The sequence below is a fragment of the Xiphophorus couchianus genome, chromosome 2 (genome assembly GCF_001444195.1).
Source record: "Xiphophorus couchianus chromosome 2, X_couchianus-1.0, whole genome shotgun sequence".
Classification (NCBI taxonomy): domain Eukaryota; kingdom Metazoa; phylum Chordata; class Actinopteri; order Cyprinodontiformes; family Poeciliidae; genus Xiphophorus; species Xiphophorus couchianus.
The window spans coordinates 21636487-21655616 of record NC_040229.1 but is presented as its reverse complement, the minus strand read 5'-3'; the positions used below and the strand labels follow the sequence as shown (position 1 = coordinate 21655616).

At 40.2% G+C, this 19130-nt stretch overlaps 1 protein-coding gene across 1 annotated transcript in view; it reads left to right on the top strand.

Moving 5' to 3' along the window:
• The window catches only part of LOC114152835 (zinc finger protein 536-like), a 35950-nt gene that overhangs the window by 8581 nt on the left and 8239 nt on the right, over nucleotides 1–19130 (top strand). The window contains exons 2-3 of the mRNA XM_028030908.1: nucleotides 6174–7808; nucleotides 14480–15400. Of these exons, the coding sequence (XP_027886709.1) occupies nucleotides 6174–7808; nucleotides 14480–15400 (2556 nt within the window). The remainder of the gene's footprint in view (nucleotides 1–6173; nucleotides 7809–14479; nucleotides 15401–19130) is intronic.

Here is a 19130-nt window from a genome sequence, read left to right as displayed (position 1 = left end):
GGCAGCTGTGTTACCACTGCCCTCTTCCTTGTTCAGGCTCTTCATCCCCCTGACAGGGCAGTCCATGTGATGATTGGCTTGCTACTTTGGTGGGTGGACGCGTGGGTTGAAGTGAGATGAAGGGGGGCATAAAGCATGGCATCGGGCTTTTACTTTCCACACATGATCCTGCTTTGTAATATTTAGACAATCGCCCTTTGTAGCCTGCAAAGTCACTGAATTCCAGGAATTTTGACCATAACTTGTCATTTTGAGGTAGGAAGGCCCACAACAGAAACAATGTCAGACATCAACAGATCTGCTCGGCATCAAACCGCTTCAATATCAATGTCATGCCCAGCTTTTCTGTTAGGTTCGGGTGGCTCAGGCAATGTTTACAACTTTCAACTGACCTATGCATCAGAACATTGTTTAAATTTTGTGAAATCCTGTTTGAGTAGCTCCACTTATCTCACACAGAAATCATATTTACATGCATGTATTTAAAGCTGTGGCATATGGTATCCACTACAATCATTGTCCCCATCCTAGCAATGTGGTAAAACACGATGCTGCAGCATCATTTTATTTTGAAAAAATACCACATTTAATCTGAATAAATTTATTTATTGAGGTAGAAGCCTAACATTAAGAAATGTTTTACTCTGTTGTAAAACAGAGCAATAAACAGCAAATATCTAGATTTGCTGTTTATCCTCTGGATATACCCATTTTTACCTCCTTTTGCCAAAAGGTCTGCAAACCAACCACTGAAGAAGGTAGTCAGAATCTGATGAATCTGACCATATGGCCTATTTTTAGCTATCTAGGTACTGCCACCAGATATCTATTTAAAATATTCTGGTATTTCAAAAGAGTTCACGATACCATACACTCTAACAAGATTCAGAAGAAAAAAGAAAACAGGCCCACAGCATTACAGTCTCCACCATACACAAGGTACTTTTCCACACATTCTTTTGTTTCATGCCATAGTCACCTGGGATGTTTGCTGTCAAAAAACTTAATCTTGGTCTTCTGACCAAAGCACATGGCCTCAGGAGATTTTAGCTTTGGAGCAAGTGGCTAAAAAAAACATAAGGCTAAAGTCATAATTTAATTGCAGGAAAACAGAAAGTCTTGTGTTACTCATTAGACGTTCCCTGGCATTCAGACTGACTTCAAAATGAAAATAAAAATAAAAAAGGCTTCAGTTATATTGTTAGGTGACTTTGTTAAAAACAAAAGTATTCAAATTAAACACTGTATTTACATTTAGACACATTTAGAAAATACTAAATTTCTAAATGTGATAACGTTGTTCCTGCTGTGGATCTGGCCACTTAGCAAACAGCTTGCTAGCATATGCATAGCTTCTGGTTGTTTGTCTATGAACTTCAAGCTGCAGCTTTTTTGCTGCAGTCCTTTAATAGTAAGTTTTGGAGATGTCTTGATTCTCTTTACCCTTATGCTCACTTTGTGTGTTGGCAACATAAGCTTGCGTCCTCATCTAGCCTCTTTGTTACAATTCAAATTGTTTTGCACATTTTAATTATAGCTCCGACTAAAGATAAACCCACACTTATTTTCATAGCAATGTTTTCTTAATTATTTATTGTTTATTTATTTTAATTTTGAAGAGGGGCTCGGGGAATTAGGTCTCTCTGTCCCATCATATTTATAACAAAGTGAAACAGAAATTATATATTCTTAAACTACATTTATTTTATAGAAAATGTTAAGCATGGCAATAACTGTAGCTCTGATGACTGGATAATATGAATGGCAAGACAATTTTATTTCTGTCGCAACAGAACAATTAAAAGAGCTGCACATTATTAAAAATAATAAAACTGAAAACAATTAAAGCATAACGTTGGCAAAATAAACAAAGATATAACAAATTGAAAAGTCAAAGGCAACTCTAAACAAGTGAGTTTTTAGTCTTGTTTTGCATTTTTTTGGAAGTTTGTTCCAGATTTGTGGTGCATAGATGCTGAATGCTACTTCTCCTTGTTTGGTTCTGGTTCCGGAAGACCTGAGAGGTCTGGAAGGTTGGCACAACAGCAGGACTATCATGGATTTGGTGTTAAGCCATTCAGTGATTCATAAACCAACAGAAGTATTTTAAAGTCTATTCTCTGAGTTACAGGGAGCCAGTATAAGGACTTTAGAACTGGAGATGTGTTCTCTCTTCCTGGTTCTAGTGAGAATGTGAGCAGCAGCAGCATTTCTGGATCAGCTGCAGCTGTCTGAATTTTTTTGCAGTCATTAATTTGACCAAAGATAAACACATCAACGAGTTTCTCAAGATCTTGTTGGTACATTAGCCCTTTAATCTTGAAAATGTTCTTCAGGTGACTGAAGGACAACTTTGTAATTGTTTACATGTGTCTAATATGTGTCCTTCACCATTCCCAGATTGTGGGCTGCTCACTAGTTTCTAGCTGTAATAGTTGAAGCTATGTGCTGACTCTTGATCATTCATCTTTTGGTGAAAGGAAAACTTTTTTTGTTTCTATTCAGCTGCAGAAGGTTATGGCACAGCCACGTATTTATTTGTCCTAAGCATCTGCTTGGTGCTTGAAAGGATTAATAGTCACCTGGTGACATTTTAATATAGAGCTGTGTTTCGTCTGCATAGTTTTAGTAACTAATTTTATTACTACTTGTAACCTGAGCTAACGGGAGCATTTGTTTTGGGGTTTTTACACATCTTTATCAAAGGTGCAGATAATTTCGGAGAGTAGTGTAAATCCTTGTGTGATTGTAATTAAATTATGTTTACAATATGCATTATACACTAAAGTGTGAAAACACTGAATTTCTATTTTAGTGGTGATTTTTTTTGTTTTTTTTACAGATTTCTTTGCCTGACTGTAGTGAAAGCAGATTTATCGCTTTATCTGAAATCACCCTGAAAGCGCAGCGCTCTTGGCTGCTTTGACTGTGCGTGTGTGTGTGCCTGCCACATTTTTGTTTCCCCTTTTATTGCCTGTGCTAAATCACACCTGCTCCTTTTTCGTCTATGTGCGGCCACACCTATGAATCGCTACTGTGACACTGTGCTTCATAGCAATCAAGCACCCTCTCAATCTGCACCAAAACAGCCTAATCCTCTCTGACAGAGAAAAACACCTAATGGCCCAGCTCACATCTCCACCAATTTCTGCAATACCTGGCCCACACTCAGAAGTGATGCATTTTCTTCATTTTTGGCCTCCTTGTTATTGCTTAGTTAATCAGAAATACCCCCTCTGTAAATATGAAGTAGATGCAGTGTATGCTAATGTCGTTTGCTTACTTTCTCCCTGTCAGATATGATTAGGTCAGGCCCATATCCTTACATTGATCTCAGCACAGAGCAGACACATTTCTCAGAGCAGCCGTGGCTGCAGGCAGCTCTTTATCTGTGGTTTTATGTGTAACGTTTTCACGTCTCACTGAGGTTGCTATGCAGCAGCAGGTGGCTTAGACTCATGGTCAAACTGATTTTTAGGAAGCCTTTAGTTGCATTAACTCTAGTTTGGAAAAGTTTTTTTTTTCTTTAGGGTATAATTTCCTCAGTTTTTTTTTTTGCTTTATTCCCTCTTTCTTTCTGTGCCACAACTGAGAAAATGGTTTTTTTCTTAATAAACGAAACGCACCAAGTGGTTAAAAGATGTAAAAAAATATAAAAATACACGGCATTTGTAAAGTCATTTAAAGCTGAGTTTAATCAATTATTATCGACTCTGTGCAGATTCCAAATTAGATACAGAGTGCAATATTACACATTCAAGGCTACACTTCTATAATGATATTATTAGAGGCAAATGCAACAATGATTATAATGACCGTAATCCTTGAAAGGGAGTGGGAAGTGGGAGGAGGCTAAACTGTGCTTTCTAATATGGCATGAGACTACCAGGTTAGGAAATTAAAGAAAAATAAATAAACTTTGGTCACTTTTTGACACAATCTGCAGAATTCCTAAGAGTAAACCAGTTCCTAATGGGTGCAATGATTTTTAAAATTTTTTATCTGCAGCTTGAAGCAGCTAGAACAAAACATATCTCCCAGCCTGCCAACTTTTTATCTGTGTGGTGTTGTGTACATCATTTTCGTGACTGAGTGAGGTTGCAGTCCAGGATGATGTAAGCCTGTGTTAATTCAGAGTGGACAGTGCAGCCTTTGTTCCGTGCCCTTTGCTGCTGCTCTGGAGCTGTGCAGGGCTCGTCTATGTGACCTCTACCATTGTAGCGCGACGTGAATTTGAAGCTTTGTTTTCTTGCCACAGTTGAATTTAAAAAAAGGGGGAACTGGCAAGTGCAGGCTTTCCGTTTGAAAATCCATATTTTACTGTCTCTGTTATTTGATTCTTTTCTTTGCAATGTTGAAATATTTATCATTTTTATTATTCTCATAAGATACAGTGCAATAGAAAACTACTACTACTTCTTAAATGGTTCAATATTTTGTCCCATTATGTTTTTTTTATATAAAATCTGAAGAGTGGGGGAAAGTTTGTATTCAGTCACCTTTAGTCTGATTCGCCTGAGTAAAATCCAAGTCAAGGCCTTCAGAAATCAGTAGAATCCACTTGTGTGTGATTTAATCTAAAGATAAATCTATTTGTTCTGTGAAGGCTCTAAATGGAGCACTGTCCAATCCATCAAGCAAAAATATAAGGAGTGACTTTCCACCCAAACTGACAGGCAAGCCAAGGAGAGCCAAGAGGCCTGGTTTAGCTCTGGAGGAGCTGCAGAGATCCACAGCTCAGGTGGCAGAATCTAACAACCATTATTCATTCACTCTACAAATCTGGCATTAGTGAAAGTGACAAAAAAAACATTATTAAAAGAATGTCAAAATGAGCCCTATTTGCAGTTAGCCACAAGGCATAAATTATTGAATATCAAAATGAGCCCTATTTGCAGTTAGCCACAAGGCATAAATTGTTGAATATAACATATAAAGTTAGGCTCTCTGGTTGAGTTGTTTAGCCAACATTCAAATTGCTATCTGTGAATGAAGACTTACATTGCACTTTAGTCTGAACACGTAGCTTTCACCGCTGTGAAACATGGCAATGATAAAGAAAACTGCTACAAGCTGCTAAACACTTATGATCAGGGAGGTGATTCCCCTCCAGCAGGATAACAACCTTAGACATACTACTAGGGCTACAATGGAATGGTACATTTCTAATTTACTAGAAAGTATCTATAGACCCTCTTCATCTAGCCAGGCTGAGCTTGAGCTAATTTGCAGAGAGCAATACAAAACAAGTTTAGTCGGTAGATGTGCAAAGCAGTTGTAATTGCAGCTTAATCTGCTTTTAAAAACTACTAACTCAGAGAGGCTGAATATATATATGTCAGACTTTTCAGACTTTGTGCTACTCTGTGTTGGTCTAGTACCATAACATAGTACATGCTGGTTAATGGATTTAACATAACAAAATGGGAAGGAAATCAAAGGTATAAATAGCTTTGCAATATGCTGGACTTATTCTGGTAAAGGGCTTTCCACAAATATGCAACAGATCAGCTTGAAAGAACCGTGAGGATTTACTTTCATGTTTTCTTAAAAGTGTTTCACTTTTTTGTGTGAAATTCAAAGGAAGGCCAAGTAGAGTCAGACCCTCTTTGATCTTTGTGCTGCTTTTGCATTGTGTCAAAAATGTGATCTAGACAAAATTTTTACCTTACCCTTTTGTAAAGATGAGATATTTGTTGAGGAAGCCTTTGTGGTTAGACATAATCAGCATTTTTACAGTCTCCAACAATAATCTAAAACCACAGGTATACTTAAGACAGGATGAGCAGTGTCAGAACCTACTTTGCTCTATTTCCTGACCTATTTGTGGTGTGTCACTGGCATTATACAGCAGTTGCAGAAGTACAGATTTACACTTTAAATTGACAGCACGTAACTGCAGTGACACTTCTCACGGCTGCTTATGTGATTCTGTGCTTGTTTTGTAATGTGTTTGCATGATGTGCATGTTGTTGTGGAGCTGCAGCTGATTTAGCTTTTGTTCTCTCTTCAGGTCTGAGCAACAACAAACTGATGCTTCATCTGGACAGCGTGAACTCTGAGCCTGTTTCTGCTGATTAATTGCAAACTGACATCATTTCACTGCCGACATTCGAACTGTACCAGACCAGCACCGCTGACCGACAACACAGGAACACCACCCAATTCCTGAGCGAACAGCGTCATTACCCCATCCACCCACCCAGTTAGGAACCAGATGGCGCTTCTGGCCAATCAAATTGTGGATGCAAGAATACTCAGCAGTATGAACAGGAGAGTGGAGCTGTCTCAGTTCCTGAGAATCACCAATCAAAGCATTGTCACACAGGTAAATTCTGCTCAGGATGACAACCGCAAGAACAGGAAGTATCCCTGCCCGTTGTGTGGGAAGCGCTTTCGCTTCAACAGCATCCTCTCTCTCCACATGCGCACTCACACCGGGGAGAAGCCCTTCAAGTGCCCATACTGCGACCACCGGGCAGCACAGAAGGGCAATCTCAAGATACACCTTCGTACACACAAGCAAGGCATTCTGGGCAAAGGCCGTGGGAGGATCAGGGAGGAGAACAGGCTGCTTCATGAGCTGGAGGAGAGGGCCATACTCAGAGACAGGCAGATGAGAGCTGGTAACATCAGCCAACAGCAAACACCAGCTTTTCTGCAGACCGTTTCAACAGAATCGCAGTTCTCAGACGTCTCTGGAGCAGCAGATCTTCCACCACACCGAGCCACATCTCCTAAGGTGACCCCAGATGAATCCATCCAGCCCCAAAGCGCTGGCTTCCGCTGCTCCTTCTGTAAGGGAAAGTTCAGGAAGCAGCAGGAGCTTGAGCGTCACATCAGGATCCTGCACAAACCCTACAAATGCACTCTGTGTGAGTTTGCTGCTGCACAAGAGGAGGATCTCATTGGCCACGTTGAAATGACACACATAACAGCTGATTCAGGCCCAGGACAGAAGCTGTCAGTGGGAGCCAGTGATAAGGGGAAGCCCGCCGGGGAATTTCCTTGTGAGGTGTGTGGCCAGACCTTCAGCCAGGCCTGGTTCCTGAAGGGTCACATGAGAAAACACAAAGACTCTTTTGAGCATTGCTGTCAAATTTGTGGTCGTCGCTTCAAAGAGCCCTGGTTTCTCAAGAACCATATGAAAGTCCACCTCAACAAGCTTGCTGCTAAGACTAACATCCTCTCTGATCACGACTCCTCTGTTACCATGAACAATCTGACTCAGGACCATCCGAGCAACATCTACTCCCAATACATCTCCAGAATGAACAACAGGTTCCAGGCGCCTGAGCGAGCAAATTTACCTGATTACGACCACATGATGGCCACAGCAGGCACTGACATGAAGGTCAGAGAGGTGTTGGGGAGGATGATTTCTTCTGGTCCAGGTTCGCTGACAGATACAGAGAGTTCCTTGTTGACCTTAAATCATCTCCACCCTCAACTGAGCTCCACTAGCATGGAGTATCTGCAGAAAGTCATCTCAAACCGAGATGCTCTCAACAGCAGTGGTAGCTATGCAGGTTGGCAGATCATGCCACCTGGGCTCCCTGTTGATCAGCAAATGTACAGGCCAAAAGATCATCATCAGCAGCAGCAGCAGCAGCATCAGTGCTCCACCTATTTGCCTGAGAGGGGCGTCTCTGTAGATGATGGGAAACTGTGTCTCAGTGATGCAGATACTAAGGCTGTCAGCAGACCTGGGAGCCCAGGCAGCATGAGTCACCATGGGCCAGCGGAGATGATCACAGAGGCAGGGAATCCCATCAACAATCAACCAGAATCCTCCTCTACACCTACAGGTACATAACAAATCAGCAAATGTTAATAAGTCTGACAAAGAGCACTACTCATAATGGTGATGTTGAGGGTATTGTTTTAATGATAGATGCATCAATCAATATTTTATGAACAATTTCCAATATCTGTCTTTTTTAAAGTTTTCACCTTCTGGTATTGATTTTAGCCAATTCTGATTTCTTTGTAAAATTTATTAAGTGGGTAAATATAAAAATAAAGAAATATCCAAATTCATGTAAAGACATACCACAAGTCTTTTATGGCATTTTTAGTTATATGTTTTAATGCACCTTGATTTTGTACAGTTTGTTGCGCTCGTGTGAATGTAGCTGACCCTAATATAATCAATGTGATGAACATGAAGAGGGGATTTTCCTTTTCATAAAGAATTAAAATGTGTTTAAGTAGTTTTAGTGGTGGTGAAAGTTTAGATAGTATTTATAGTTAAGCTCAGAATTTTTCACAACCCTGGCAAAATTAGGTTTAAAGAAATCTTTTAACATGTTTTTTTTCTGACTGGAAGTAATGTTAACATTTTGGAGTGTTATTTGAAAAAAAAAAATCAAATTTTTGACGTTCAGATTTTGGAGTTGTTAATGATTGAGTTTTCACCGATCAAGATGATATTCAGCTAACTGTGTTACTAGCTGATGTATTGGTGAGTCCCTGCTTAAGTTGCCTAGATTGCCATTTATCGATTGTTTTTCTTAATATTCCAATTTTCTTCTTTTACAAATATGTGCTGTAGTCTTTCTGTCACTTTGAGTAGGTAGGAACGACGCCCAGGGTCAGTATCACACCACAGATATTATTTTCCACAAGGGCTTTGTCTTTCTTTTAAAGATAATGGCATCATGTTGAAATGTGGGGATAATTAGTACTCTCTATTTTATATCTGTCACATCCCCACCCCTTGCCTACGGGGGCACAAGATGTTAATGCATGCCATCTGGTGTTTTTAATGATTTGATATATACCACCCAGTGATTTTTATGATTTGATCTACCACCTGGTATTTTTATTGATAGTGTTCTTTTCCACCTGGTGATTTGGATGATTTGGCTCAATGGGTAGATGCCTTTCTTGTCATGGCATCCTGCTAACATGTTATCAAGAAGCTAAATTACTGCTGTAACAGTGTTGTTAAGAAAATAAATGAGACCAAACTTTGTTTTATTTCTTTCATTACTAATGTGTGTGTTTTATTTTGTTTATTCTCCCTGCTGGAGTAGAACTGTTATGTATATCTGAGTCTGATGCGCTCTGGTGGGATTTGATCCAGTATCCTCTTAAATGATGTCCGTATAGCAGAGATAAATGGATCAGGTCTAATCCCCTTAGATGTTTTGTTTCCATATTGTACGCACATACTGGTAGCTGCATATTTACATGTAAATGCTTGGCAGTTTTGTGGCCAAATCCCTCTCCGGTTGCTCTTTAAGAAACACATACAAACTCCGCTGTTTGCACTTTTCCCTCCTCTCCCATATCTCCGAGACCATACGGTGTCACTCCCGGAAACATTTATGATAGTTGGCTAGCTGAGGATTTGAGTGTGCAGAGTTCTGGGATGGCACATTCAGTATCAGACTCTAATTTCAGTCAATATTAAGCATGGAAACTAATTCATTGTAAAGGTCAGGCGTCATTGCTTTAGTCAATGATGGATCCGGCAGGCTTTCTCTCTCTCCCTCTCTCTCTTGGTCTCCCTCCTCCTCCCCTCCTTTCCTCCCTCTTCTTAGTCCTGTGTAATGGTAGACTCACTCTGGGGGCTTAGCACCGCATTGTTTAGCTCTGACAATATATCCCAGAGACCTCTGCAGCTGCTCCCTGCGCTCACAATGACAGATTAATTAACACAATCACACAGTGCTGGCCCTGGCTCAACGCACAGGTCTGCTGTGGGACAGATAGGTAAATCCTACACATATGGAGAACACGCACCACTTGATGAGGGTTTAATAACAAGGATAAGTTTTTTTCAGTGAAGCGACAGAGGGGTTGGGAGGGGAGTTTTGGAGGGGTTGCTTGCAACTGATCAAGCCTGTCTGTCTTGATGGCTGGACGAAGAGGAAGGGAGAAGGAGAGAGTGTTTTCTAATTCAGGAGAACGGAGATGCCGAGGAAGAATTACCACTGCCAGATGTTCAGCTTGAGGAACATTGATTAGTTCAGAATTACTGGCTGCATTATTCATCGTCAGCCTATGGTGGTCATGAAGTTATTGATGTTCTCAATATGGATAGCAAATATAGTACAGTGGTGGCTGTCAGAGTGAGCGAGTCTGCCTTTGCTGGAAACATTCAGACGCAGTTCTAGATTTAGATATTTAACTGCAAATGCCCAGCATCTTAAATTAGAAATTCTACTTTCATTGATTTCAAAAGGAGGGATGGTTACAAATGACTTGTCTGAATATCTAATCAGGACACAGTTTAAAATGCACTTTAGCTATAATTATAATTTGAGATTAGGAGTTATAACTCTTTTTTTTCTTAAACGATAAACTCATAAAAGCTACATTCTGCAGCCCCCTGACCTACATTAGGCCAGTTACATCCACAATCTGAATAAAACATGGCTAAAAAATATGAAATCTGCTGACAGTTATTAATTAGTCCCATTCAAAGCTCTTAACCTCAAGGTCAGTGAGCAGACACCATGTAATGGCGCTGTCCCTACATGTGTTTTGTTCCTTATTTCCTGCCTTCATGCCGCTCTTACTGTAAGCCACGAGAGCCTAAAGTGATAAGCGTCTGTAAAACTGTGAATGGTAACATGAGCAGTGGTTTGGCCAGAAACACAGATAAAGTGGGCTGCTGCATATAATATCGCATTTCATTTGGTTGCTCCAGTTACTTCCCTGTATCCTGTGTGTTTGCTAACAGTAAAAGCATCTTTTAACTTGCAATCTGGTGTAAGAGAACTGCATCATAGGCAGAGATGAGCCTCTCTGACTGGTTTGCCTGAAGAGATTACCTGTTGGCTTTTCGATCTTCCCCTCACTTCTGTCTTTTAATCCTCTTTTTAATTATTATTGCAGATATGAGGCTCAAATTAAGCTCAAAATGCTTGTTTTCCTAGCATGCAGATAAAAAGATTTACCCAGGGAGTTCTGAACACCTGCCTTGAAATATTGTTCCGCCGTCTCCTGAATGCCATTTGGCTTAATTGACTTGGAAACGTCCCAAATGCGTCATTGACTATGTGGTCTAATTAATATTAATAATATATGCTATTATAAACATCAAAGAACATCTGGTGCCCCTGTTTTTTTCTCCCCTCACTAGTCTTGTGTGCGACTCTCACTCTGTTTCATCTTAAACCAAACCAGCAAACATGTATCTGTGTTTTGCATTTCAGGTGCTTGATTATGATATGAAGTGCTGTAGAAAAGTATTTGCTTCTTTGTACATTTGTTTCTGTTTTTTGTTTGTTTGTCACAGTTAGATACTTTAGATAGTCAAAGACATTTTTACATCAACCAAAGATGACCTCAATAAATGCAATAGGCAGTGTTTGAATGTTATTTATTAATTAAAAAGAAACTGTCCAGTCATTGACGTAGTCTAGAAAGGATTACAAAGCCATTTCTGATTGAGAATCTGAACCACGGGGAAAAACCTTCCTTCTGAATAAAGAGAAAACATTGAAGAGTGTTATAGCTTCCAAATTTACTCCAAAACCCAACAAAATAACAGAACAAAGTGAGCACTGAGGGGTCTCACTTTGCTCAATTAAGGTCAGCATTCAAGGTTCAACAAACGAAAGAAACAGAGTAAAGATGGCATCCAAGGAGGAAAAAAACTATCTAGATGATTGGTAAGACTATTTTATTTGGATTAATGAGACAGAAAATGAACTTTCTGGGACGCTTGCAATCTGATACAACTTAGATAAAAGTTGTATTAGACAAATCATTTCAGAAAATTGCAAGCAATTGGTTCAGGACCTCAAGCTCAATTACAGTTGAGTTATCCTGCAGAACAATAACACAAACTACACCAGCAGGTCCACCTCTGAACGCACTGGACTTAAATTGCACTAGGATTCTGTGACATGTCTTTAAACAGCCTGTTGATGCTTGAAACCTTCCAATGTAACTGAAGCTGCAAGCAAGAGTGGTGCTAAATTCCTCCACTGCTATAGAGAAGACTCATTGCCAGTTATCACAAATGCTTGATGGTAGTCTTTACTGCCAAGGGTGGCGCAACCAGTTATTAGGTTTAGGGGGTAATTACTTTTTCACATATGGCCAGGTTTCTTTGAATAGCTTTTTTGCCTCTATTGAAGAAATCATTATAAGAAAGGTATGTTATCTTTGTCTGGAATTAAAATATATTTGATGATCCGAAACATTTTAGTGTGGCATAAAAGAAAAAAACACACAGACACACACACACGAATTGTATATGGGGATAAATATTGTTCACATCACTGTAAGGAGAGGGAGAGCCAAAGCCCTGCTGTATACAGAATTTGATATCTACAATATAACTGCCAAATGCCCATGTAAGCAAATAATATGTGAGAATGAGATTGCATTGACGGGGATATATGGCTGTAAATCTTAAAGCCCATTTCCATATGAAATGAATCACTTGTCCAAGCCCAGCTGCATACTTTTTTTTCCCAACAGACATGGCTCACTTGAGGAATTTATTTATTTATTTTTTATTTACCTTTTTCTGCCCCCTCTGCTGTGAACACATCCAGCAAGAAATGGATAACTCATACGCATCACTTCATTAGATGCTCTGTGTTAGGTGAGAGAGGCTTGGGTTTGTAATGATGCAGTAATTGGAGTTTTGGTTGATAAATCTAAGCTCTAAAATTACTCCCCTCACATAATGTGAGCCTCAGCACTGTAAGTAAATCTTAAACTGATTAAGTTAGCATGAACCAGGCAATCACAAAGATGGCACCCATCCAAAGGAAGAGAGAGGAGGGGAAAAAAAAAAGGAGGCAGAGGGAGTCTTCATGCTTTGTGTTGGTTTTACGGCTCTCGTGAAGGCTGGCAAATGGGTTTAGGAAGGTCCTCACTGGAAGATGAGGTCAGATATGTGTGTTTTCTGCATTTGCAGCATGCCCGTAATGTCATCGTAATTTAAGCCACAGAATAATTGAGATATATAGTGTGTCTAAAAGAGTTCCATTAAGATGTTTGGATTTCTGTCTTTCTCTGTGTGTGTGTGTGTGTGTGTGTGTTTGTTTGTTACTGGAGAAAAAGGGTGTGGCACTGTTTAGGGTCTCTTTCCCGCTCTCACACGCCCACGCACTTTTAATGTACGCAGACATTAAATCACACGTATTTTACTGCACACCGCACACACGTGATCATATACAGGGTAAAAAGGGGAGAACTGACTTTACTTCAAGGGCATGATTTTTCAATTTCAGCTGTGACTTTTCAATCTCATTAAGTAGAGCTCAATATAATTAATACGTGGGTGTTATTTTACGGTTTTGTAAATCGTAATAGTCAAGAAAACAGCCCTCCCTTGCTCTACCATTCAGTTCAAAATTATGGTTTTGCCCACTAAAGTGGGAAAGAAAATAGAGCTGCTACTACAGATCATTAGATTTGGATTTACCTCAGAGAATTACCTTAGGGTCAGATCCTAAGGTGTATGAAATGGATATTTCTGAGGCGGGGATGAATCACTGCAGTAACTTAGGTATTAGTCCATTAAAGAAGAACAATAAGGCATCAATATGCATAGAATTAAATTAATGGTGGTGGGTTTATCTCCCCATCCCAGACACATCCCTAAAAGACACAGTATAATGTATGACCTGACCTTCAAATGCCAGGAGAGTGTTGGGCAATAAACTGCCAATATTTGTGGCTTAATGGCGCCGGATGACTTTTACTGTAATTGGAATGGCAGCGAAACAGCTGGGCTGTTTAAAGACAGTGCGAGGCAGAGGTCTGAGACAATCACTAACTCAAAATGGTCACATGGTGTGTGTTTAACCCTGCAGGGTATTTCTCTGACGGCTGTAAGGATAAAAGTGTAGGTAAACAGAGGGAAGAAGACGGTTGGATTACATTTAATTAAAAGTTATGCCGTGCGAGATCAAATCTTGTATCCAGATGGCTATTATTCACAAGCTAAAAAGGAGAAAAATTACCCTTTGTCATTTTCCACAATAACACACTTTGTACTTTTTGAATTATGTTTCCAACATGCCATTTTTCAAGTATGAAGCAAAAATAAACTCAGTTACAGTAGATGGCGTGGTTAATCAGGGCCGCTCACATGTCGACGTTATTTTTGACTCAGAAACCCACTTTATGAGCTTTGATGGAGCGCGGCTTGTGTCTGCAACATCTGCCTTGTTCTAGTTGCTTAACAATTTCACTGTTTATTATTTCTGGAAGAATCTTGTTTAGTGTTAACATCTTTGGGTGTATTTATTGCACATGGTGGTGGCGTCCATACTGTAAGATGATGGATCACTGGAGCTGAAAGCTGATTACAAGCTTGATTTACTGCAGGGCAGCACTTAAATCATTCAACTCAGCCTGGTGTGAGATTGCAACATTTTTCATGTTTAGACAACTGGTCTTGGTGCATGTACAGCAAAAATGTTCAGAATGCCTCTTATAACAATAGATTCTTAATCTGATTTGAATTATAACATGTTTCTCTTGTTATTCTTTTCGTTAGGTGAGAGTGTCTACAGGTGTCCAATCTCCAGTGACTACACAAGTGCACAGACAGCCTCTCTCAGTTTCCATCTGGACCACTACCACTTCCCCCACTGGCAGAACAGCAGAGATCTTTCTTCTCCTTTGCAGCCCAGTAGCAGCAGCAGCTCCAGTCCCAGCACCAAACACGGACCAAGATCCAGAGAAGACTGGAGTCCAGCTGCGGGGCAGTACCTTGGTCTGGAGTGCCACACCGAGGAAGCCATACTTGCCACAAAGCAGTCCAACCCCAATGATAAAGATGTGGAAGCCTCTGTGTCAGGTAAAACCAGAAAGTCCCAGTACGAGCCATTGGATTTGTCCGTCAGGCCGGAGTCTGTCCCATCTCAACCAACCTTGTCTTCTGCTGCACTGGTGCAGCTCTCTGGCCTTTTTAGTAATGGGCTCTCGTCCACAATTAGCCGCCGGCTAATAAGTTACCCAAATGCAGGAGCTGAACTCAGTATGAAACCAGCATATCAGTGTGACCTTTTGTTGCAGGGAACAAAAGAAGACATGAACTCACAATCTGCAGGCTCCATGGGTCACGATGTTGAGGTTGCATTTGAGACATTTGAGAGGGAAGATAAAAATGAAGATTCTGCAAAGTGGAAGATGCTGAAAAATGATGCCCCTGAGTCAAAGGAGCTGGGACAGGCCACTGCTGATTTTGAGGGTCAAGGCGGAAAGAATCAAACCAAGCTTGGTCAGTGGGGAAGAGCTGTGGCTGATACTCCCATCTCCTCTTTTGAGAGCTTGACTCCAGGACGGGAAGACTCACTCCTGCATCAGGGTGCACTGCTCTCCTTCCTCAGGTCCCAGGGGAACCTGAGCAGCCCACCTGTGAGTGCACACAAAGTCAGTGTAAACGGCGGAGATAATATGGAGAAAGAAGCTGGAGGTGAGGATAAACTTATCAATCATACAGGAGCAAGAGGTATTCATACCTCTTGAACCTTTTCACATAACATCCACAAAGTTCAATGTATTTTATTGGGAGTTTTATTCTAACTCATGAACATGCTTTGATCTCAACCATTCCTTAGTAGCTCTGGCTATTTAGGGTTGTTGAATCTATGCCATAGTATCAATCAGTATGCAGTCAATGGTTTTCTTCCATTGACTGTATTTAGAATCATCTGCATATTTCCCCAATCAACTCTGACCAGCTTCTCTTTCCCTGTTAAGGAAATGCATCTCAACATCTTAAAGCTGATGTGTATTGTTAGTTCCTCCACATATAACACTTTGCATGTAGGCTAGAAAGATCAAACTGGGTCTTGTCAGACAAGAACACTTTCCTCCACGTTTGCTGTGTCTCCTACAAACTACAAACTTTGAATGAGACTTAAAGTTTTTTTTCTCACCATTCTTCTATAAAGAACAGTTTGGTAGAGTGCACAACTATTTCTTGTCCCGTCAACAAGTTCTTCTACATTCTGTGGATCTTTGAAGCTCTTTCATTATTACCATGAGTTACCAAGTGCCTTTAAACTTAGTCAGTTTAGGTGGACCACCATGTTATGCAACTAAAAACATAACATGGTTTGTTATGTTTTAAGGTTGCGCCGTACTCTCTCCATTTTTGGATGATGGATTAGAACATTGCTCTGTGAGCTGTCCAAAGTCTATAACATTTGTTTTTGACCTAAATTCACCTTAAACTGCTCCACAACTTTATTTCTGGCCTATCTGGTATATTATTTGGTTAATCTGAGTTTAGATTACACACGTGTGGATTCCATTTGCTGGGTGACTTCTGAAGCTGGTTTATTACTCTGGATTTATTTTAAGGGTGCCATATTAAAAGGTTTATAAATTTTAGCTATAAAAAACATCCTCTTTCCCCTTTACAATCAAGCAGTACTTTGTAGTGATCCATCACATAAAAACCCAACATAGTGTACTGCAGTTTGTGGATCAAAATGTAAAGAAAATGCAAAGCTCAAATTTGAACGAATGCTTTTGCAATGCATTGCACAATAAAAAACATCTGTCACTGGCGCCAATTTCAGATAGTGCTCTCTCAAGATTCAAAGGTATGTGATGCCATCTAGTGGACAAAGCCTAGCTGGTCATCATCTTGTTATCTACTGATAGATGCTTCACAACAGACTGCTCGAGTTAACTGGGGCTCAAACTTCAGGGCCTGCATCTGCACGTGACGTCGCCAGCCACATGTACTGTGCTACACGACTCCAAAAAGAGTTTTTGGCAGGATCTCAGCCTTCATCCCCCGACAGTGGGAGTGTGAAGAGCGAGTGTGAGTGTGTGTGAATCGTGCCAATTATGAGCAACACACTTCCTTTATACTTATAGCACTTGAGGTTTTTTTCCATTCTTCTCTTCCCAGATCTTAACTCCCATCTCAAATAAAGGCTAAATAAGACACAGGTGTGTGGCACTGATTAGCTATACACTTTAAAGGATGATATAATCTCCTTGTGTGATAGGTTACAAATCGCCAAGCCGATGGAGCCCACTGATGGAGAGGCTTAAGCTCTTGTGCTGGTGTGATATGCTTGCTGAGTGCAGATTTAATAATGCTGTCTCTCAGGAGAGGGAATCCAACAGCTGGGGTCTTTGATATGCATGTATTATGAGTGCAACATGATACACCTTCCCTCTGATCCCCCTCTTATTCAGAAACTCAATATGTTCATGTGAAAGACAGGAAAGTGCCTGTCAACTCCATTAGGGATTAACATCTGTTCCCTTTCTTTATGATTCTAACAGCAAGATGTAGTTTTCTATTTGATTGTACAGATGGTTATTATAATATGCAGAGAAATGCCCTTCCCCTCCACCTCCTGTCTTATAGCTGCTGCACTGTTTGTGTTTCTTTCTCTGTTTTATTGTTTATGATGCTAATTGGATTAAAATATTACACAGGATTCCAAAAGGCAGAGAGATTTTTGGTTTGTGCCATTCAAAGCGCGTTTCAGTTCACTTTAAGATGTCTGCTAGTCATTAAGGCACATTTTTCCCATTCAGCATATTCTGCTGCAACTGTTGCCTATATTTCTCAGTAATCTGATCAATGTGAGCTATTTTAGGCGTTCCCTGCCTTCTGTTTGCTGCAGATTGATCGTTTTTGCCTCGTCCCCGAGGAAGTGAATGTCAAAGATACAATAAACACCTGTCAGTCACAGTGGACAGTGAGATGGGTAGCTGACATTGGGACTCCACTGAATGTCCTCCAAAAACCGAACTGAGCAGGTGGCCCTGCAGTCTGTCCTGTCTTCCGTGATGACCAGGTGGCTTTGTCACGGGGCTGTCTCCTGTTGCCCCCATCCTTACCATACTGGATGGCACGTCGAGTGGCATGGTGACATATTGCCGGGCAGTTTGGACATGGAGTGATGTGTTTGTGATGACAGTTCGGGTCGGCTCCAATGTGCCAGCAGTGGTAATTGGCCAGATGGTGACCTCTGGTTGAACCTGTCTGCATGCTCATTATTCTCATCGAACCCTCCCTTGTGTGTTAAATGGTCCGTCAGTGTTGCATTACTCGGCCTAAGCCACTAGATGGCAACATTTACCATATTTAGCCCGAAGCATGTCTTTAAAATATCTCTCTTCTGCCCACATTGGCTATTGTAAGTCTTTTAGAAAGTCAGATTTTTAATATGTAGAAAAATGAAACACACTTTTTTCCATTTTTTTATTTGACGCAGCCTGTGTTTAATAAAAAAAAACAAAAAACTAAAATCTTTAAAGAAAACAAAGTGCTAAAGTGTGCAGACTCTTAAACTAATATATTGTATGTTGATCGTATTACAGATCTTGGCCTTTGAGAGTATTAGTCTATGAGCATGACACATCTTCACTTTGCTGCATTTTTGCCTCCCCTTTGCAAAAAAGATTCAAAACTTCTTGGTTTTGGTGGTGTGCTTTGTGTTTTCCTCAAATATCCTCTTCATCTTCAGCTTTCTAAAAAGAGTGTAAAACTTTGAAGGTTTAACCTTCAAGCTCATGATGAAGCTACCAACATGTTTCACTGGTATGACATTCTGTTGATCAGACTTTTGATGAGAAGGTTCTCTTTAGACTCATCAAAAAATATTTCCCCACATCACTTTTGATATATGAGAATATAGATGTGAATTTACTGCAGTGCCAGTAAAAAAAGTAACAGACTGAATGAGTGATGCAGACTCTGAATATATATATACAGTATACACACACACACACACACACACACACACACACACACACACACACACCCACCCCACACACTCCCTCCCCTACACACATATAAATATTATGGCAAATTGTTGTCACATCTTCATTGCATCCAGAACTTGCCAGAAATTCCAGCAGCTTTTTAAATGTTGCTTTAGGCCTCTTGGCAACTGTTCTGACCAGTTTTTTCTCTAATTTTTTCTTAGATTTTTAAGAGAGAGGGTGGTGTATTGTGTAGTAGTAGAGCAGGCATCCTGTATGCAGTGGCTATTAGAAAAAGGTACATGTTTTGCACTCTTTTCTCTTTACCAATTTTCTGTGTGAACAATTACTGTAATAATATTAGTAACACTGACAATTGGTAATGTTATTTTTGGACCATACTTCCTCCATTTAATAGTGACTGTTTTCACTGTGTTTCACTGTTTTATCTAGTGCTGTGTAAA